The 18,570-nt window shown below is 41.1% G+C and overlaps 2 protein-coding genes across 3 annotated transcripts; one reads left to right on the top strand and one right to left on the bottom strand.

Annotated features, from left to right (window-relative positions):
• Window positions 1-9: 9 nt before the first annotated feature.
• eps8l3b (EPS8 signaling adaptor L3b) lies at window positions 10-14,535 on the top strand. 2 transcript variants are annotated; one of them, XM_086277324.1, is made up of 20 exons: window positions 10-300; window positions 1,010-1,108; window positions 1,364-1,476; window positions 1,562-1,626; window positions 1,728-1,886; window positions 5,575-5,724; window positions 5,809-5,894; window positions 6,007-6,131; window positions 6,328-6,449; window positions 6,550-6,682; window positions 6,787-6,872; window positions 7,004-7,078; window positions 9,373-9,518; window positions 10,584-10,755; window positions 11,179-11,222; window positions 11,347-11,440; window positions 12,047-12,163; window positions 13,071-13,159; window positions 13,255-13,387; window positions 13,468-14,535. In XM_086277324.1, the coding sequence occupies exons 2-20, from the start codon at window positions 1,071-1,073 to the stop codon at window positions 13,507-13,509; spliced, it is 1,989 nt and encodes a 662-aa protein (XP_086133450.1). In that variant the 5' UTR covers window positions 10-300; window positions 1,010-1,070; the 3' UTR covers window positions 13,510-14,535. The 2 variants fall into 2 exon arrangements, with proteins under 2 accessions (XP_086133450.1, XP_086133449.1); XM_086277323.1 differs by having other exon boundaries at window positions 13,059-13,159.
• A 136-nt stretch (window positions 14,536-14,671) lies between these two features.
• On the bottom strand, window positions 14,672-17,848 carry LOC147304925 (glutathione S-transferase Mu 3-like). Its single transcript, XM_086276898.1, has 8 exons — window positions 17,766-17,848; window positions 16,718-16,793; window positions 16,566-16,630; window positions 16,387-16,468; window positions 16,145-16,242; window positions 15,961-16,053; window positions 15,169-15,279; window positions 14,672-14,974 (listed from the first exon to the last, which is right to left on the bottom strand). Exons 1-8 carry the CDS (start codon window positions 17,799-17,801, stop codon window positions 14,888-14,890), a joined length of 648 nt encoding a protein of 215 aa, XP_086133024.1. The 5' UTR covers window positions 17,802-17,848; the 3' UTR covers window positions 14,672-14,887.
• Window positions 17,849-18,570: the final 722 nt, after the last annotated feature.

Below are 18,570 nucleotides of genomic sequence, written 5' to 3'. Positions count from 1 at the left end.
CCCCTGTAGGAAGAGGAGGAAATGCTGCTATGAATAATTTCAAAACCTTTGGCCTCATAATGTGCCACTACCTTTTTTCCATGCTTCAAATACTTATCCTCAAGTGACAAATTGGGCCGGCCCTTGCGATCTGTCACTCCCATCACGTAGTTGCACTTTGATCCTGCTGCTTTCACGAGGAAGTTAAGGAAATTTTTCTCGAAGCTGTTTGTGAGGAACACACCCGCTATGAGACCTGTTGGTGCCAAATTCGTTTGAAAGAAGGGAACGATGACACCGGAGCAGAGCTGAGGCTACAAGGTAAAACGGCATGCAGCAGTTATGTGAAGGTCAAGTGACAGGTTATATAGGAAGTGGTTTAAAAAGGAAAAAGCTGCTGAGAACAGCACTGTGTCCTGCTCTGAAATGTGACGTTGCTTTTACAGAAAGTGTGTACTTGTTGCCATGAAAGCTCATCACCTTCAGTCATAGCTTAAATATACATAACCAAATAAACTAGTCTTAACCACTCGATGTGTTTAGAAAATGTGTATGTAGCCGCAATAACAACCTGTCACTTATACCAATATCTAACACAAACACCGAGGCTGGTTTGTGTATTCATGAGTCTTCAAGATAAATTATTATTGAGACTGTTTGCTAATTTAGTCCTTGGACTTAAAGCAGTTCTTGTAATTGATTTACTTTATATTAACCTCTACTTGCTTGATTAGTAACTCTGCGTATATTTATATTTAATCTGTGTTTAATTTTTAATGGAAAAAAAAGCACTACCCATGGTAACATGGTTATAAATAACAAGAAAACAGGCCTCGGTGGTGTCACTTGTATGGAAAAGCCTTGTTGTAGTTTTCTATGCTGAAGCAATAAAAGCACACTGAACTGAGGAAGTGTTTCTTTGCTTATCAAATCAATTTGAACTCTAAGTGCTAAGAAGAAATCTTTTGCTCCAAGCTGTGAGAATCTGAAAACTTTCCAACGTAAACAAATCATTTTGTGTTTCTTACAGGTTCAAGTGGTTTCTGTGTGATTCCTCCCAGTCTAAAGTTTAAAGCCGGGGTAGACTGAAGATGTTTGGGAACAGTGCCCCCTTCTCCTATTTCCCAAAGTTGGTTGATTTAATTTTCCTTTTCAAGTTCACTAGTTATGTTTAATATGCTATAAGACGCTGATTTGCGGTGTTTCTGATACATACCCGTTCACACCCTTACATAATAAAACAGCACAGTGCCATAGTAACCCTGAAGCTTACTTGAGCTGTGGACTGCGGATAGCTTATCTTCATATCGCTGAGCTTTGACTGAGATGATTTTATGGAGGTGGAAGGAAACTGAATGTTAAGGAATCATTTCTTCTTCTTCAGGGGCTTCACATCGGAGGACCTCCCTCCGAGGCGGGCTTTCCAACAAGATGAAATTAGGGAGAGTCCGCTGAGGAGAAGTGACTCAACCAGACCCAGTGGAAGATCTATTTACAGTATGTCCAGGCATTACAACACCTCATATCTAGGTATACATATTTTATGATGATATTGCACAAAATCGAATGTTCTTTACATCAGTACAGAGAAAGGAGTACTCGGAGACACTGAGCAAAAATCCTGACAGCATCAATGTCAGAGTGGAGGTAAATGAGTATAAACTCTACATCATCATGGACACATACACATTACTAACAGCACAACATTTAGCTCTCATCATCACTGACCCTCCTAATTGAACCCACAGCATCTTTTCACCTGTGAGATTGATGGCCAGGAGGTGAAGACCGTGGACGACTGCGTGGCTAAGCTCAAGAACCTGGATGCCAAAGGTCGTCTGTGGCATCAGGAGATGATCATGGAGGTTCAGGGACCATATCTTCTGCTCAATGACATTGAGACCAAAGTAGGTTCATCACTTCTAGAAGAACAATGAAATGTCTGGAACGGACATTATAGTATGATTGTTGGACAGAGTTTTGAGTCAGCACACCACCACAGTGGATTTGAAACCCTCAAAATGTGACTGAAGTGAGGATTTTCAGTTTTAATTCAGGGGGTTTAAAAAAATTCCCTCCCCATCTCCAGCTGCCTCCCTCTTCCCGCTCCTCCACAACCACCCACACATGCAGGGCCTTGGAGTGGGGGTATGTCACCAGGGTGCAGAGGAGGCTACCCCCCCCCCCCCCCCCCCCCGTCCCCTTCTGGCTGCCTCTGCCTCAATTTTATCCCACAACTTAGACATTCACATTATTCACACTCTCATTACACATACATATAGGATCTTGGGGGTGGGCACAATCACGGAGTCCAAATCACCATCAGGGTGTATACCTCACCCCTGACGTCGTTGCCCACCTCTCAATTTTAAATACACTTAGTCATTGAGGGCTAGCAGGAGGGACTATGCGCTTACCTGCTGCTCCTTGGCAGGTAGCTCCATGCCCTCCTGGGTTTTAATTGCACCTTAGAACACACATGCATCAACACTACAATGAGCGGGTGGAGGGAGGTTTGGAGTCTTCTCCCACCCCCATTCTCTGCGGCCTGCTGGAGCGGGAGGGCTAGTAGGAGGAGTTGGCCGTCCGACTGCGGTCTGGGGTGTGGGGCCTCCCTGCTGCTGCGGAGTCGGGGTGGTCTGCCTCTCCCCACCGCAGGGAAAAGGGTAACACCACCTGGGTCTGGGTGCAATTCCCCCCTCCAGGGGCAAGGGTACCTAGACCCGGTTTGTAGAGTACGCTTGGGGAGTGTGATTGTGTGTACAGCGTCTCTTTATGTCTGTCTCCACGCTGGTTGAGTGTGGAGTAAGTGCATATGAGAGCATGAGGGTGGGAATGGATGTTTGTGTCTGTGTGTGCCTGTATGTCTGTGTCTATATGTCAGGTTGGGTATCAGACGCCACCTCTCTGGGGACACCTCAGGCCCTCCAAGGTTTGGAGGCCTATCTCCACCCACCACCACTTCCCCTGCCGGTGGCGGACTCCCTCAGGTGTCGGTGTGTTGGTGGTTCTTTGTGTCCGGGGGTGGGCGTCCGGGTACACACCGGCTCACTCCTTGGCGGCCGCTTGTCGGGGCCTGGGGCCTGGGGCTCGCTCGGGCCCCTTTGGAGGTGGGGTGCCCCCGGCCTCTCGGCCTGGGGCTCGGTCACTCAGGCACAGCTGGGGGCCGGCGGAGCTCACGGGCGCGTCACTGCAACTCCCCCTGACTTCTGCTCCGCGGCTGCTGGGCGAGCCCTCATCTGGGACTCTCCTCAGCTCTTACTGGAACAGTGGCGCGGCTGCCCCTCTGTTGGTCTTCCATGGTCTCTTGTGTTCTGGGGGCCTCTGGATGTCTGGAGTTTTGATCTCCTCCATACCCGCTTCACACCCTGGAGGACGGGGCTGTGGCCCCCCCACACTCCCTAGCAGATCATTACATGGAGAAACCTTTGGAATGCAAGCATGCTGATCCACACAGGTATGCACACATGGGTATTCACAGACGCGGACTAAAGCTTTCTTGGCTGCTACCTCAAAGCACACTGTGCGCTGTCTATCTTGCGTGCTGCACAATATCGTTTATTATTTAGTAAATATTGATATCTATGACTAGCTAGTTTATTGTGATGGTGCTTTGTTTTCTCTATTATTATGTTGCTCTTTGTTGTTTGCTGTCTCCTCTGTTTGTTTTTTTTGTTTGTTTGTTTTTTTTTCTCCATACAGGTGACCCAGGAGTTCTTTTTTTTTTTCTCTCTCTTCCCCCCCCTTCTCACCGTCTCTTCTCCCCTTTGGTTTTCTTTCTTTCTCTCCCCCTCTTTCTCTCATTCATTCCCCCTGTCCTATTTATTAAAAAAAAAAAAAAAAAAAAAAAATGACAAAGGATGAACTGAAGCTCTGCCATCACGTAATGTCGCATACTGCTGTTTCTGATGTCATTTAAGAAAAAAAAAAGAAAGAAAAAAAAAAAAATTGCACTGATATTATTGACATATATATATATATATATATGGACAGGTGATTCCCTAACGTGTAGAACTCATGGACATCATCAAACGCTGTGTTTCACCTTCAGCTGCTGCTTGTTTGTGGGTCTCTGCCTTCAGTTTTGTCTTTAGTGACTGAAAAGCTGGTCGGTTGAAGTAAAGAATATTATTTATTTTCCTCTCTTGGTTTGCTTTGGGTCCATTTGCACTGTGAAGTGCTGTCCAATTAACAGTTTTGCAGCATTTGGCTGAATCTGAGCAGAAAGCACTTCACAGTCCATCCTGATACTTCCATCAGCAGTCACATCATCAATAAACACTAGTCTATTGGTGAGGGATCCACTGGCATCCATACATGTTCACGCCATAGCATTGCCTCCATTGTGTTTAACAGATGTGTTATGTTTCGATCACGAGCTATTTCTCTGTTTTTCTCTGTTCCATCATTCCAAAGATTTTTCAGAGCTGTGCAAGCTCTCTAAGATGTTTTCTGGCAACGTTTAATCTGACCTTCCCGTTCTTAAATATAACCAGTGGTTTTGTATGCCTAACTTGTGGGGATAGGTTAATTGGATAATCCAAATTGCCACTAGGTGTGAATGTGCGAGTGAATGTGAGTGCGAATGGTTGTCTGTCCCTGTGTGTTGGCCCTGCGACAGACTGGCGACCTGTCCAGGGTGTACCCCGCCTCTCGCCCTATGACAGCTGGGATAGGCTCCAGCGCCCCCCGTGACCCTGAAAAGGATAAGCGGAAGCGAATGGATGGATGGATGGATTAACCGATGCTAAACCAGATTGTTGTGGCCACTACTAAAGTTGTTGCTGTCTCTGATTATTGGTTTACTTTGTTTTGTGATCTTAATGATGGCTTCCCACATTTACATTGACTCATAATTAAAATGACAGTGAAAAGCTATAAAACACAAATTCATCCCTTTGAATTAACTTGAGATATTAAGTCTGCTTCATTTGTCATTAACTAACATGGGAGCAGGCCTCACCTGTTAGCTGTCCAATTAACTTTGGGCCTCTCCACATGGGGCACTGTGTGTCTGTAATTCCTAAATATTTTATGCAGCACTTTTATTAAACCTCTCGAATTAAAGCGGAAAGTCTGCACTTCAATCACGACTTTATTGATTTAAAATCTGCTGTGGTGATTGATATACAGCAGCAATAATGCAAACTTGTCTGTGCAGGAAGTGAAATGGTATAGTAATGTTACTTCATTGTCTCAGTTTGTTAGTAAAATTATGTAAGTTTGGGATTTGAGGCCACTATTTAATGTTATTGTTCCACTTCATCCCAAAGGGTCCTGATGGGTTTGAGATTAAGGTCACTTTCTTCAACAAAACTAAATATAATTCTGTGCTGTAGCAGTAACATTTCCCACACCAAAGAGTATATAAAAGTGCAACCAGGTGAAGCAAAACCGTTACACAACCATAACTGTTTAAAGCGCTAAGCTGTGTGTGAGAAAAATTCTCTAATTATGAAATGGAAACATCTGAAAAACATGTAAAATATGTATGAGCAAAATAAAATGCCAGACCATTTTTAAAATTCTCCTTTTCCCTCTTTTTAAAGACTTTCAGTGTTGGCTATTAACGTTCGATCAATCTGATTTTGACAGACAGAACTGGACTTGGTACCTTTGAGCTGTATCGTGCAAATCAAAGCTGTGCTGGACAGCTGCGACTTCAACTCTCTGCTGGCGATAACTGTGCAGGAACGCAGCAAACGCAACCGCCGGTGCTTCATGTTCCAGTGTGAGGAGACTGGGGTGAGTTAACTTTGACCTCCTCAAAGTCGCCAGAGATCTGATGATAACTGTAATGTCGATTTTTCTTCCCGTTTGCTCTATCAGGCCGATCTGATCAAGAGCGACCTAGATAAGGCAGTCCAAAGAGGAGGTGGTAATCTGGACCAACACAGAGAGCCTCCGGATGTCAGGTAGGGTGTTAAAAAAAACGAAAAACCTAAAACATGGGTAAGATTTAATTACAGGGAAGCAGGAAGGACAAATGTGGAAAGTACAGTACATTCATTAATCATTTCTTTCCAGGAATGAATTTGAACCCATGACACAACATAGGCTGGGAAGTTTCCGTCAGACTGCGCCCCCCTTTATGCAGGAAGAGTGGAGAGCTCCAACCCCAGACTTCATGGCCCCATCGTGGCGAGAGCCGGGTACAGTAGAAACATAAAGAAATTATCATTATTATCCAAGAGAAATTCAATTTATTTAATGAATTCACTGCGACTGAAATTCACTTTTTACATTTCTTCTCTGCAAATAAGAAATAAACTCAGTATTTTTAGTATTCCGAGTTTAAGTCACACCAGCTTCTGTTGAAATTTTTTTTCTCTCTTTGTTGCAATGCAGATCATATGCCTTCCTCACGTCCCTATAGTCCACAAGTAGAACCAATGAACCGTTTAGACCCGTATGACATGCAGAGCAACCCAGAGATGGACCGTGATAAGACAGAGTCACAGAGGAACACGGTTAGTGCTGTGAAAACTTCTGTATTTTCTATGAATTATTGAATCTTCCTGTGGAATTATCTGTCTTATCTTGAGAGTTTCATATGATGCTTTCTTTTAGGACATTTTGAACCATGTTCTAAATGATCTGGAGATCTTCGTGGGCAAAGTTACAGCTGCAGTAAACACACCTGGACAGCAGGGGGACATGGGCAAGAAGAAGAAGACAAAGAAGAAGAAAAGCAAGAAAAATGGTAATAGCCTTCATCAGTCTATGTTTTTCACAAACAAGTAACCTATGAAGGATAACCTACAGATACAGGCAGTTTAATAAGTGCTTAATGTGACTGCTTATCAGAGCCCTCGGGACCACCCCTCAATCTGCCTTCTTTGGATGAATATGCCTTCTTTCTTCAGAAAGTCAAATATGGATTCAATCTGCTGGTAAGTCCTTCAGTTCAGTCTCTGCACATTACAAACTAACGTGAGGAGTTTTACAACAAACTTGTCTAAATGCTTACAGTTGTGACTAAAAGCACTGGTGTGTGACTGAAAGAGTCGTTATCATATTACAGGCCCAACTGGACGGCATACTGGTCAATCCTTCTGCTCCTGAGTTTGTCCACGTGCTCTTCTCAATTTTAAACATGGTAAGCTCACTACTGCTACGACTGCTGCTATATTATGCACAGTGATGGGAATAACGGCGTGTGTCAGAACAATGAGGCGACTTCTGTCTCCAGGTAGAAACAGGAGTGATACACCTGCTGCTGTCAGACCTGCAGGTATCAGGTTGTGATGTTCTCCTTTATAGTGGACAGAAATTACTTTTTTGGAGTGGCACAAACACTGGCGTGCACAGATAGAGACGAGGTGGTGCTGAAGCACTTGCCCTTTTGCCCTCAGTCCAAAAAAGTGCCCTTTTGAAAGACGTGATTTTTTTTTTTTTTAAAGCTGCGCGATTTAAAAAGGTGTGAAAATAATGGCTTGATTTGTGCCCCTTCTTCAAAGACACCCGAACCCTGTCGCTTTTTCACTGTCACCGTGTCACGTGAACACGCTTGCAGTTCATTTGTTGTGAGGCGTGTAGCAGCGGCATGACACAGGACTACTTGGAGTAGGCATAGTAGGCTAACTATAGCGACTGGGAGCCACGGCGGACAACACGGCAGCTCTTTCCCTTCCCAACCAGTCAGGTAACCCATGAATCGAGTGAAATTATTCTGTTTGCCCTCTAAGACCAACCTGCAATTGTTTTGTTGTGAAGTAGCCTGTCAGAAACTGCACATGACAAACTTTGCCAGCTTACCCCTCCATCCATCCATATGGATAAACAAAAAAACGACACATTTAAAATGTAACCTAAACCATTTAGGCAACCCCACTCTCCATCAATTCCGACCTTTTTGCATACACTATTGAAAATATCACGTTATGCTATAGGCTAAGGCTACATGCCGTTAGGCAGAGGGCTCTTTTGAGCCCATTTTTCGTTACAAATTTTAGGATGATCTCACGGAAATCTGTGAATAAATACAAAGTTTTCAAACTGAAGTCAGTGACGGGAAGACATCACACTTTTTAGAGATGGAACTGCAGAAAAACCTAAAACCTTGACATGATTATGAATAATAGAATTATGGACGTTTCTCCGTTTTTGTGGATTAGCCTTTCCATAACTAACGTCAACTACTGTCCTACTTTGGTAAGATTGAAATTAATGTCTTTGACTGTCTTTAGTAGGTGTCTCCTGTGAGAAAGTTAGAACACCGTCCAACTGTCTAAAGATGCAGTCTTTAGCCTAACTGGTTGTTACTGACTCAGCGATGCTCGCAGACATTTACGCACTGTGTTGTGACCTGATTGTGACAGAACAGTGACGTTGTTATTGGTAGTTTGAAGGGTACGGTGTTGGGGGTGTTAAAAGTTTTGAGAAGCACTGGTTAGACATGTTAATTTTTTTTGGTGTAACATATTGGCAACATTAACACATTAATTTGCTAAAGGAAAAATGGGCAGTTCCCAATTGCCTGTGAAAACGACCATTCTGCCCTGTTCTTGTAATGACCACAGTCAGTCTTATTCGTTCTCATACATTTTGGTCTATTTATTTACTAATTTCAGCAAGCATAATGCCTAGGAAAGAGAGGCTGAGAAAGGAGAAAATAAAAGTCAAATTGCATTTAACCTGTGCGATTTCTTTTATTATACAAAGAAAAGGTTTTCCACATATGCAAAAAGTGCCCTTTTTTCCCCCTGGAGCACTTGCCCCCCAAAATGTCTGTGCACGCCACTGGGCACAAAGAATTTGTGTGGCATCTTATTGAATGCAGAACAGCTGATGGTTCTGTAAATAGTTTGAAATGGTTATTTTAAAAAAAGGTAAATGGCTGCAAATAACTTTGTTGTTTGCAAAACCTGTGCATAGGATTTTAAAATTGACAATTGCATTTAAAGTTATGAAAGTTTGAAATATGATTCAATAGACATGTTTGTGGTTGTTACAGTAAAAAAAATCACTTTTTCTACTCAGATTTTATGTTTTCTGACTGAGTTTAGATCAATTGTGTTAATACAGTCTGTCAAAATAAAAACATGACTGTAAATTCAGACACGTGAGTTTGCGCTGAAAAGAATGATACCAAACAAGGCAAAGTAAATAGTTTTTAAAGGTGAAATGTGGAGGGAAAATCAAAAGTAGTAAAAAATGGCCAATTATACCCTGGACCCCAGAGGGTTAAACTTTTTTTTTAAAGTAACGCAATAGTTACTTTTCAAGTAATTAATTACTTTTAGAAGCTTGTAACTCAGTTACTAACTCAGTTACTTTTTTGAAGAAGTAACTAGTAACTATAATTAATTACTTTTTCAAAGTAACTTGCCCAACACTGATAAGTCATAGTGCTTGTTTGGTTATAACTAGATTCTTTCTTTTTTCCAACAGACAGTTCATCAGTATCCGTTTGACCTGCCTCCCAATGTGATCTCCCCCTTGCTGACAGACCCCGCTATAGGCCTGCTAAAGCAAAATGTCACCCCGGAGGAGAACCAGCTGTGGATGTTTCTGGGAGAGTGTTGGAACATCTCCAGGTGAGGCAGCTTTAACAGTCCTCTAACACTTTTACTAGTCTTTTTATCAAGCTTTGAACGTTCTCATATATAGCCCTTTAACTTTAACTACATTTATACCTTCCTTGGCACGCCCTAACTTGTTGTGGGCCGTGTCTGTTTGCATGTGCTGTATTCAAATTGATTCCTGTGTGCAAAAAGTGTTTAATTTGGAATAATCAATGTAAAACATAGAAATACTAAGAAAGAACCATTCCTTGTTTTCTGAATGACTCATGGATTCATTTTTAGTCAGAAGAGCTTTACGGTTGCTAAGTTGTGAAAATAAACTCAGACTCTGTTTATGCTCATCTGGAAGGACACCTGCAGCTGAGAATCATGTTCAAAGTTCAACAACCTCTTTAACATTTACAGCGAAAGACTTGAGGGATTGTTGTGCAACTTGTTTACCAGTTTTTTAACCACAGGCTTGACTTTTATTACAAATGAGAAATGGTTCACAAATATTTAAAGATTACTATTAGTCTGACTACACTTAGCCAAATGCCTCACACACAACCCAAAGGTTCTCTATTATTTATTTATTTACTGCTGATTTATGCACTATGAATAAATGAGTAATAAATAATATAAATAATTTTATATTATGGTAAACAAGGAGAACACAGTATAAAAAAAGAACCTTGCATTCATGAAGCTGTATTTTAAAACATGGATTTGAGCTTTACAGTTGTTGATGGAGCTAAAAGCGACCATACTTGGCCAAGAAAGTATTGCACTTTTTTTTTTTAAGTTATCAAATTCATTTGTCAGCTAATTGTAATGAAAATTATTTAAAAGGCACCAACAGCACAAACATGTTTGAGAGGCCCGGTTCAGTTGAAACTGGCTGACAAATGACAGAGTTGTCTAGCAGATTTATTTAAAATTTTAAACAGATGGTTAATAAAAATAAAATAAATAAGCCCTGTATCAAAAAGTAGCTTGTGCAACTTTTTTTTTTTTTTTTTTACCAGGTTGTATAAGTGTTATTTTCATGGATGAAGTTGTGCATTTTATAATTCCTGCCCTCTGTTTCACTTGCAGGTCTCGATGGCCGGACGATAACGTCCCAGCTTACATCCCAGAGTTCTATGATGGCTGGCAGCCCCCTCCGCCCCCTCCTCTACCATCCCCGTCGCCTTTTCAGAACGGTCCAATGAGCAGAAGCAACAGCCAACGCTTCCCAGGCCGACCGACGCTGCGGCAGCCAGACGAGGTACGAACTTATTATGACCCCCTGGTTCATCCTTAACAAAGAAGCTCATCAAACAGTGTAGCATACCTGGGTGTGAACTCAAAGTATTGCAGCAGTCATGCCCTTTAAAACTTTTTGTTTCCGTGCTGATGCTTAATTGTTATGCTGTAGCTCCATCTGCTTTAGGAATTGGTTTGGTAATGTGTTTATAGCCTGGTAGATTAGCAGATTGCTTTGAACTGTTGTTTTGCTTACCTGAGTTTGTCTCCTAAACCAACTGCACAATCTCCACTAAGTGGTTGTATGAATTGTAGTCACTGCTGCCATCTGGCACTCAGCACCTTTAAATCTAAATTTTCATGGCAACAGAAAAACAATATCGCCAATGAGGCCATCATCAAGAGGTTTTTCAGTTAATCCTGGTGTATTTTATGACTTTTACAGTTTATGGGCAACAATCCATGGGGTCCATCACCTCCACCAGCACCGTAAGTGTTGTTACACAGCAGTAAATATGGCTTAATGATCACATTTCTTCAGTATACCCAACACTTTTTCCTCCAATTTTATGCACTGCCAATACGAAGTGTATTTCGTCTGCTGCTCTTTCAGCTCCAATGAACCACCCCAGAGCATGCGTGTCATTTACAACTTCATGGCCAGAAACAACCAAGAGCTGAGTGTTATGAAGGGTGAGGTGGTTGAGGTGAGATCACAAATATTATTCAACAACTGCAAATACAAGATTTATTCTTACCTTTTCCAACACAGTATAAGAATTGTCTCTAGCTTTAAATAAAAGCAGGATCTGTAGTGTTTATCTGATGTAGACTGTTTTACATCATTGAAATTTAAGAAAACAGAGTAAAAAGCAAACCTTCATTTACCGGGAACTGGATGAGGATTTTGTTTTAGGGATATACCATCACTCTGAGGGGATCTGGATTATCAGGTATCATTATCAATGTAATGCAACAGTAATTTGGGGCATTGCAAACTTAAATAAAACTTAAATTTAAAATGTGTTGTAGATAACTTTTTCCAGCTCCAAAAGAAGAAAAAGGGGAACTGCAGATCTTTTCAATTCCTTCCAGCCTTTCAGCCACTGTCACATATTTTCCAACCAGTATTGTAACTATTGTGAACCTTATAGAGGAAATTAAAATGCAAAACTAGAATCTGAAATAACTCTAGCAAACACTGCAGCTGCAGCACAGAATGACTGACAGATAAGATTAATATTTCTTTAAACTTGGAGTTTCATTGCCAAAATCCAAAGTATTTGAGATATTTGGATTTGGATCTTTCACAGGTGATCCAGAAAGCAAAGCAGTGGTGGCTTGTTCGTAACGCGCGTAACCAGGAAGGACATATTCCTCTGAATGTTTTGGAGTCGTTAGGGAACCCCGAACCCGTGGACGACCTACCGGTGAGCTGAGCCGCAAGCAACCTGGGAACCCATCAACAATTATCTGTTTCCAGCAGGACGACTTATCATAACTGTTCTGCTTTTCTTTTCTTACGAATTGGGATGAATGTTAAATGTGGAAGAAGTTTAATGTCATGTGGTTTCAAGATTTTGGCAAATGCTTTTACTCTTTGAATCTCCACACTGTTTACGTGCTTGCAGTCAAACAGCTGCTCAAATAGACAGACAGATACTTTATTGATTCCACAAGGGAAACTGATTTGTTACAGCAGCATAATAAAGAGTAGAAATGTTACAGTCTACAATAAACAACACAGTTAAAAATGAAAGTGCGACAGGCGGCTGGTAAGGGCCTTACACTATGAGATAGTGCAGGAATTAATAAATTTACTACAGTGATAAACAACAAAAAAAGTCAAATTAAGTCAGTTAAAAAGGTCTGAGGGAGAAGGAGCTCTGCTGCCTCTTGAGTGTGGAGTGGAGTGGGTGTGATGAGTTGTCCATGATGGAGAGCAGTTTGTTCAGTGACCTCTGACGCTAACGGACTCAAACGCCTCCACATTCTGACCAATGATGCTTCCGGCCTTCTGGATTAGTTTGTTGATCCTGCTGGCATCTCTGGCACTGATGCTGCCCCACCCACCAGATAACGGCAAAACAGATGGCACTCGAAAGGATCTCCAACATGTTGCTGCAAACATTAAATGATCTGAGCTTCCCTAGAAATCGAGCAATGTGGTTTTCCATCATTGTTTAAACACTACCCGCCAATCAGAAACCAGAAAGCCTCATGTCAAAAATACTTTGTGCCTTGCGTTCAGATTGGGCATATTCATAAGCGTGTACATAAATAAATATGTTTGCTCATAAACAGCCTTCACATTTGATATTTCAGTCTTCCTTCCAGCGAGATCCTCGCGGCCCTGTCACTTTGGACAGGTCCTCCTCACCTGCAGAGGTGCAAGCCTGGCTTGAGTACAAAGGCTTCTCCAAAATGTGAGTGGCATTCTCCACGGAGTAACAGACAAGTTCATGTTTGCAATCTATATAACACTTGCATTTAATGTCATTTTATTTCTTCTCTTGTACAGCACTGTCAGGAGCCTCGGGGTGCTGAGTGGACAACAGCTTCTGGGAATGAATAAACAAGAAATAAGGACTGTGTGTCCAGAGGAGGGGGGCAAAGTCTTCTTCCAGCTGCAGGCTGTTAAGTCAGCCATTGCAGTAAGTAAATTTGTTATAATACGCACACACTCACAGTTAAATGTTAGCATGTAAGTAATAATTTATCCTGTTTCCTGCAGCTGGCCAGTGAACCGTCAGGCATGTACAACGGCCGCTACTAACGACCTGCGTCACTGCGCCGGCCCTTCAGATGTTTCTCATGTGTGCAATTAAGGGTGTTGAATTTAAACTGTCTGAATTGATTTCGCTGCTTTTCCATAAATTAAACTGTAACAAATGTTGATTTGCTGTTTGAAGTGGCAAACTCGAAGATTTTAATTTTCAATGAACATGCGCAGTGCTCGCCATCAAAGGTAAAAGTCCATTGATGGAGTGGTGGGAACAGTACTCAGACGCAAAGGTGGATGTCAGAGACAGGGGGGGTTATCTGATAACTGTTATCTAAACCGGTGACATCATTCTGCATCTGTGTGGTTACTGTTTGCCTAGCAACAAGTCCAAAGTGGACTGGAAAAAATGCTTGTGGACACAAATGAAGAACGGAGGTTTGGAGTTGTCTTTTCAGGAAACTGGACAATGCTATGGAGAATTTAGCCCATGATGAGCCTGCTGATTAAAACAATGCAACATTAATATATTTGCAGGATTAAAAACATTGTTTTTGGTGGTTATCTTCCTTAATAGAACGCTGTATTAAATTACTATTATTTTAATTAAGCATTTTCTACTGCTGCAGCTTGGCATGAAAAGAATTTAACTGGTAAAACAGTCAGTCAACAATTTTCTGCTACTATTCACCCAAAAAACAAACCAAAAAAAGCCAAGAAGTAACTTTCATCCACATCAAACTGTTAAATGAGCTGCACAGCTCTTCAGTGAGGATACTATTTGCTTTCACTGCACCCTGCTGTTCACAGACTCGTACTGTGCAGCATAAAGTCAGATCACAGCTACTTACAAAATGATGGACCAATTTATTCAGTTATTTCCTGACCAGTAAGCACAGCTGCTGCCTGAGGTATACGAGTTTGCCACTTTCAAAGGAAGCGTCTATATATATATATATATAAAACGTATCAATGACAGCAATTAATTGTCAGTTACTCAAATACTAGTTTATACCGTAATCTTGCTTTTTTGTGCTTCCAGTAATTTCGACTTTGTATAGTTTTTCCTGATGAAATAAAACCAGTACGTATGTAAACAATGGCTTCATCCAGCATTTGCCTCATTGACTGTGTCGTGTGTGATCAACAAAAGCATGAGAAACAATCGTGTGTTTTGTTGTGAAAAAACTGAATCGCCAAAACAGAAAAGTCAGAACAACAGTTTCTTTAATCTGTTTAAAAAAAAAATGTCCTCGTGATCAGTGCAAATTATTATTTTTTCCCCCACAAACCTAAAACCATAACTGAGTTTAATGGCTTGAACATATTTTTGGCAGTGTAATGTGATTAAAGCAGGGTACAAGCAAAGTTAACATTGATGTTATTTCAGCAGTTGCATTAATTAACATTTTTCAGGACTTTCTCGGCCTTGTTACTTTCCCCACTGGGCCATCCTGTTGTTTATCGGACACTTCATGAATCTTGGTGACTTCATGTAGGCAGCAATCCTCTCCAGAGCCTACAATGATATAGGAAGACATCTGGTTAAAAAACAAAGCAAAAGCTACCTAGCGGTGAGTTTCAGTAATGTCATTGACATGGGGGCTCCGGGAAAGAAGCCAAAGTGACTGAATAACTTTGTAGTATATATTTGAGAAAATACAAAGTGTAAGTTGCACTGATGGTATCTGATGAACACTGAAGTCTTCTCACCTCAAAACGTTTCATTAGATCATTGAGGTTCTTGAAGTTCTCCAGGCATTTAGGCTCGAGGGCCCTGTGTTCATCCAACAGCTCGTACATAACGAAGTCCACAAAAGTGATCTGTTGAAGGCAGCAGAATTTATAGTATAATCAAACAATAATTCATGAGCAGCATTAAACTTAAAGAAAGCCGGTCCTCTCTGCGAAATTTTATAGCCTATCAAAGTTCAACATTTTGTTTTCCATTCACAAACTTACTGTCTGGTTCGCTTTCATCGCTCTAATCATCTCTAAACAGCCCAGGTGTAATCAAGAACCGGTATTTATGGAAGTTTGTTTCTGCCACTTAAAAAAACATTTTTGCCATTTACAAATACAAACTTTGGGTTATTAACTCAAACTTTTGGACTATTGAAATAATAATCTGACTTTTGATAGATGGCATTTTCCCCCAGTGGTTTTAACAAGCTTCCATAGTAGTCTTGGCTCAGGCAATAAAATGTGTTAATGGCTAATTGCAGAGTCAGCAGTTTGATTTTTGCAATGCAAACATCCCCCCTGACTCCTGTCCCACAGAAACAGGTGACAGTTTAGACTTGCATCCACAATGATGAGCACTTCAGAGTGGAAAAAACAGCCTACACAGAAATTCCTTTTCTTTTCTTTTCTTTTCTTTTCTTTTCTTTTCTTTTCTTTTCTTTTCTTTTCTTTTCTTTTCTTTTCAAATTCCGCCCCCTAGTGTGGGCACTGAATACAAAGCAAATACAAAGACTCTCCTTTCTTGTTTATGGAGTAGCATACCTTGTCACCAACAAACCACTTTCTTCCTCCGAGGAAATCCGAGAACTGCTTCAGTGTACACTGCAGATTCTTCAGGTAGTCTGGCTTCTGATCCTGATGTCAGAGAAATGAAATTGGCTTTAGTAGAAATTAGCAGTTATTAAAATGAATATTTTTTCTTTCTTCTTTAAAATTTAACACGCACAATGTTTAAGTAGGTCAGCTTAATAAAGGCAAGCCTGAGGTCCATGGCCTGATTCTCCAGGACGTCCACTCGGATCTTTTCATCCTCAGTCTCTCCACCTGTTATCAAACGACACCTTAGAGGTCCGAGTTACTTAAAAGCATTGGCAGTATTAGTTTGTCAATTAATATAATGTAAAAATCTACAAAGAAATCGCCTCTTTTGAACAAAGTATTAATTTGTTATAAATTTTTAAAACTTACACATGTTGTGCTTACGAGCAATGTATCTCATGATAGCATTGCTTTGCGGTATTTTCCTGTTTCCATCGACCAAGTAGGGTAGCTATGGTGAGATGTGAATTGCAGCATTAGTGTTAGCCGATGGTTTAAATTTGCAAACTTTCCAAATAATTTTATATTTACAGGTTAAACTCTCTTACGTTGGGAAAGTCCATTCCAAGTTTGAATTTGACGTCAGTCCATTGGCTCTTGTCGTAGTCGGGAGCTGCGTAAGAAAACGTGACGTGAGTAAACCCGATGCTCAGCCCGAATTATGACAGATTTGTATCACTGGGTTAAAATGCTTAGTTACCTTCCCCACAGACGTATTGCTTTTCCTCATACTTGTCTCCGGTGTACTCCAGCAGGAGGCGGATGTGCTGGCCAAGCTGCAAATGTCCAATAATCAGGTGAGACACACATATCTGTGTTTTTTAGGCTAGTATACTGCTAGAGTATTTGAAAGTGTGCAATTGGATAGCAACTGGAATCCTGCAGTACTGACTTAAATAATCGTAGTCTCACATGGAACGCAGGAAAAAGATTATTTGCGCATTTACGCACGTGGCACAGTAGCAGTAACTTCAATAACTCACAGATTTGCGTTGTTCTGCACATCCATTTTTAGACAAATTTCTTATTTATAAGGTAGAATAAGGCACCTGGGCTGTATTGGTCCAGAGATCACACATACTGAACCACAGTCAACCTACTCTAGCTTCTAACGGAGGTTTCATCAATTTTCCTTCAGGCGTTTGCCATGCCAAACACGCGTGTAAGACCTACACTGTGTTATGTGTAGATACGTCATTGGTTCTCTTAGTTTTGGAGGACATAACTTGTGCTGCTCTTGGCAGAATGCAGTTTTCATTATTAAAAATGAATTTTGTGATGAGAAATTAGGAGGTTGGTCACCTGCAAAACTTTTGATCCACATCAATCCATTTTTGCAAATTTCATCTGATTACATCAAAGTGTTCATAGAGTCAACTCTAACATGAAATAATATGAAAGAAAACCGCCTTGCAACCATCTTAAAGGGTTGGTTACTTTAATGCGTAAAAATAAAAGGCAACAAAATAACCTCATTATATCTTTTGGACCTGTTAAAAAGGTCAAAATTAGGAACAGTTGTTTTATTGACAGTACCTTTATTGACCTCAGCTGCTGAAGATAATCTAGATTTTTTTATTAGCTCTGTTTGATATAATAACTAAACAGCAGTGCTACAACAATCAGTCAGCCTCCTTTGACCCTGTACGCTTAGGGTGACTTTATTACACTGTAAATACAAACTCAACATTTCCTGGATTTGTTTCAAAGTAGGAGCTCTTTAATTCAACAATGAAAGTAGAACTTACCCCGCGAGTATCCCAGTAACCCAGTATCATTGTCATTTTGAATCCCTTTTCCAAATGTAGCTGAGGGAGACCTGGGCAGCTGCGGTGGTGCAAAGTGTGGTTGGTGAGCTGCTGTCTGCAGCCTATAAAAGGGGACAACAGGTGGGCCGTGCTTCTCTTATCTTTTGGTTCATGGATACAATAAATCTGCTGCATGATGCTGGACTGTGAAGACATTCATGCGTGTGTGTGTGTGTGTGTGTGTGTGTGTGTGTGTGTGTGTGTGTGTGTGTGCGTGTGCGTGTGCGTGTGTGTGTGTGTGCGTGTGTGTGTGTGTGTGTGTGTGTGTGTGTGTTGCTCTCAATGTCTTCCTTTCATGTAAATGTCTCATCTACACATCTGCATTCTTTATGATAATGTAATATATGATAACGAATATCCTCCACTAAGAATCTGCCCTGCATGAGACTCGTCAGTGATTGACACAGACTATGTATGAATCTGTCTTTGTTATCAAAGAGATAGCTGAGTCACGGTGAGTCTGCAAATCGGGATTCACAGACATCTAAAGAACAAGACGAAGACCGATATGAAGTTCATTTTTGCCAAGTCACAGTTCAGTTACCAGATTTACACTACTGTCTTTATCAGAGGACAGACTTTGCACAAGCTAGTCTACGTGCAATCTTGATGTAATTTCTCGTGCCAGATAAAACCTTCGATAAAACAAAGGGTCGTTTTGTTAAACGTGAAACGTAACTTAAATATAAATCCTGTCTTCATTGTGTCCAGTACACGCTGACAGGTCAGGTCATCTTTTCTACTC

Source organism: Aulonocara sp. 'chitande type north' Nkhata Bay, linkage group LG20 (assembly GCF_057382095.1).
Source record: "Aulonocara sp. 'chitande type north' Nkhata Bay isolate Kocher_YH1m ecotype deep benthic linkage group LG20, A_spYH_male_GT1.1, whole genome shotgun sequence".
Classification (NCBI taxonomy): Eukaryota; Metazoa; Chordata; class Actinopteri; order Cichliformes; family Cichlidae; genus Aulonocara; species Aulonocara sp. 'chitande type north' Nkhata Bay.
This window is presented reverse-complemented; position numbering and strand designations above follow the sequence as displayed.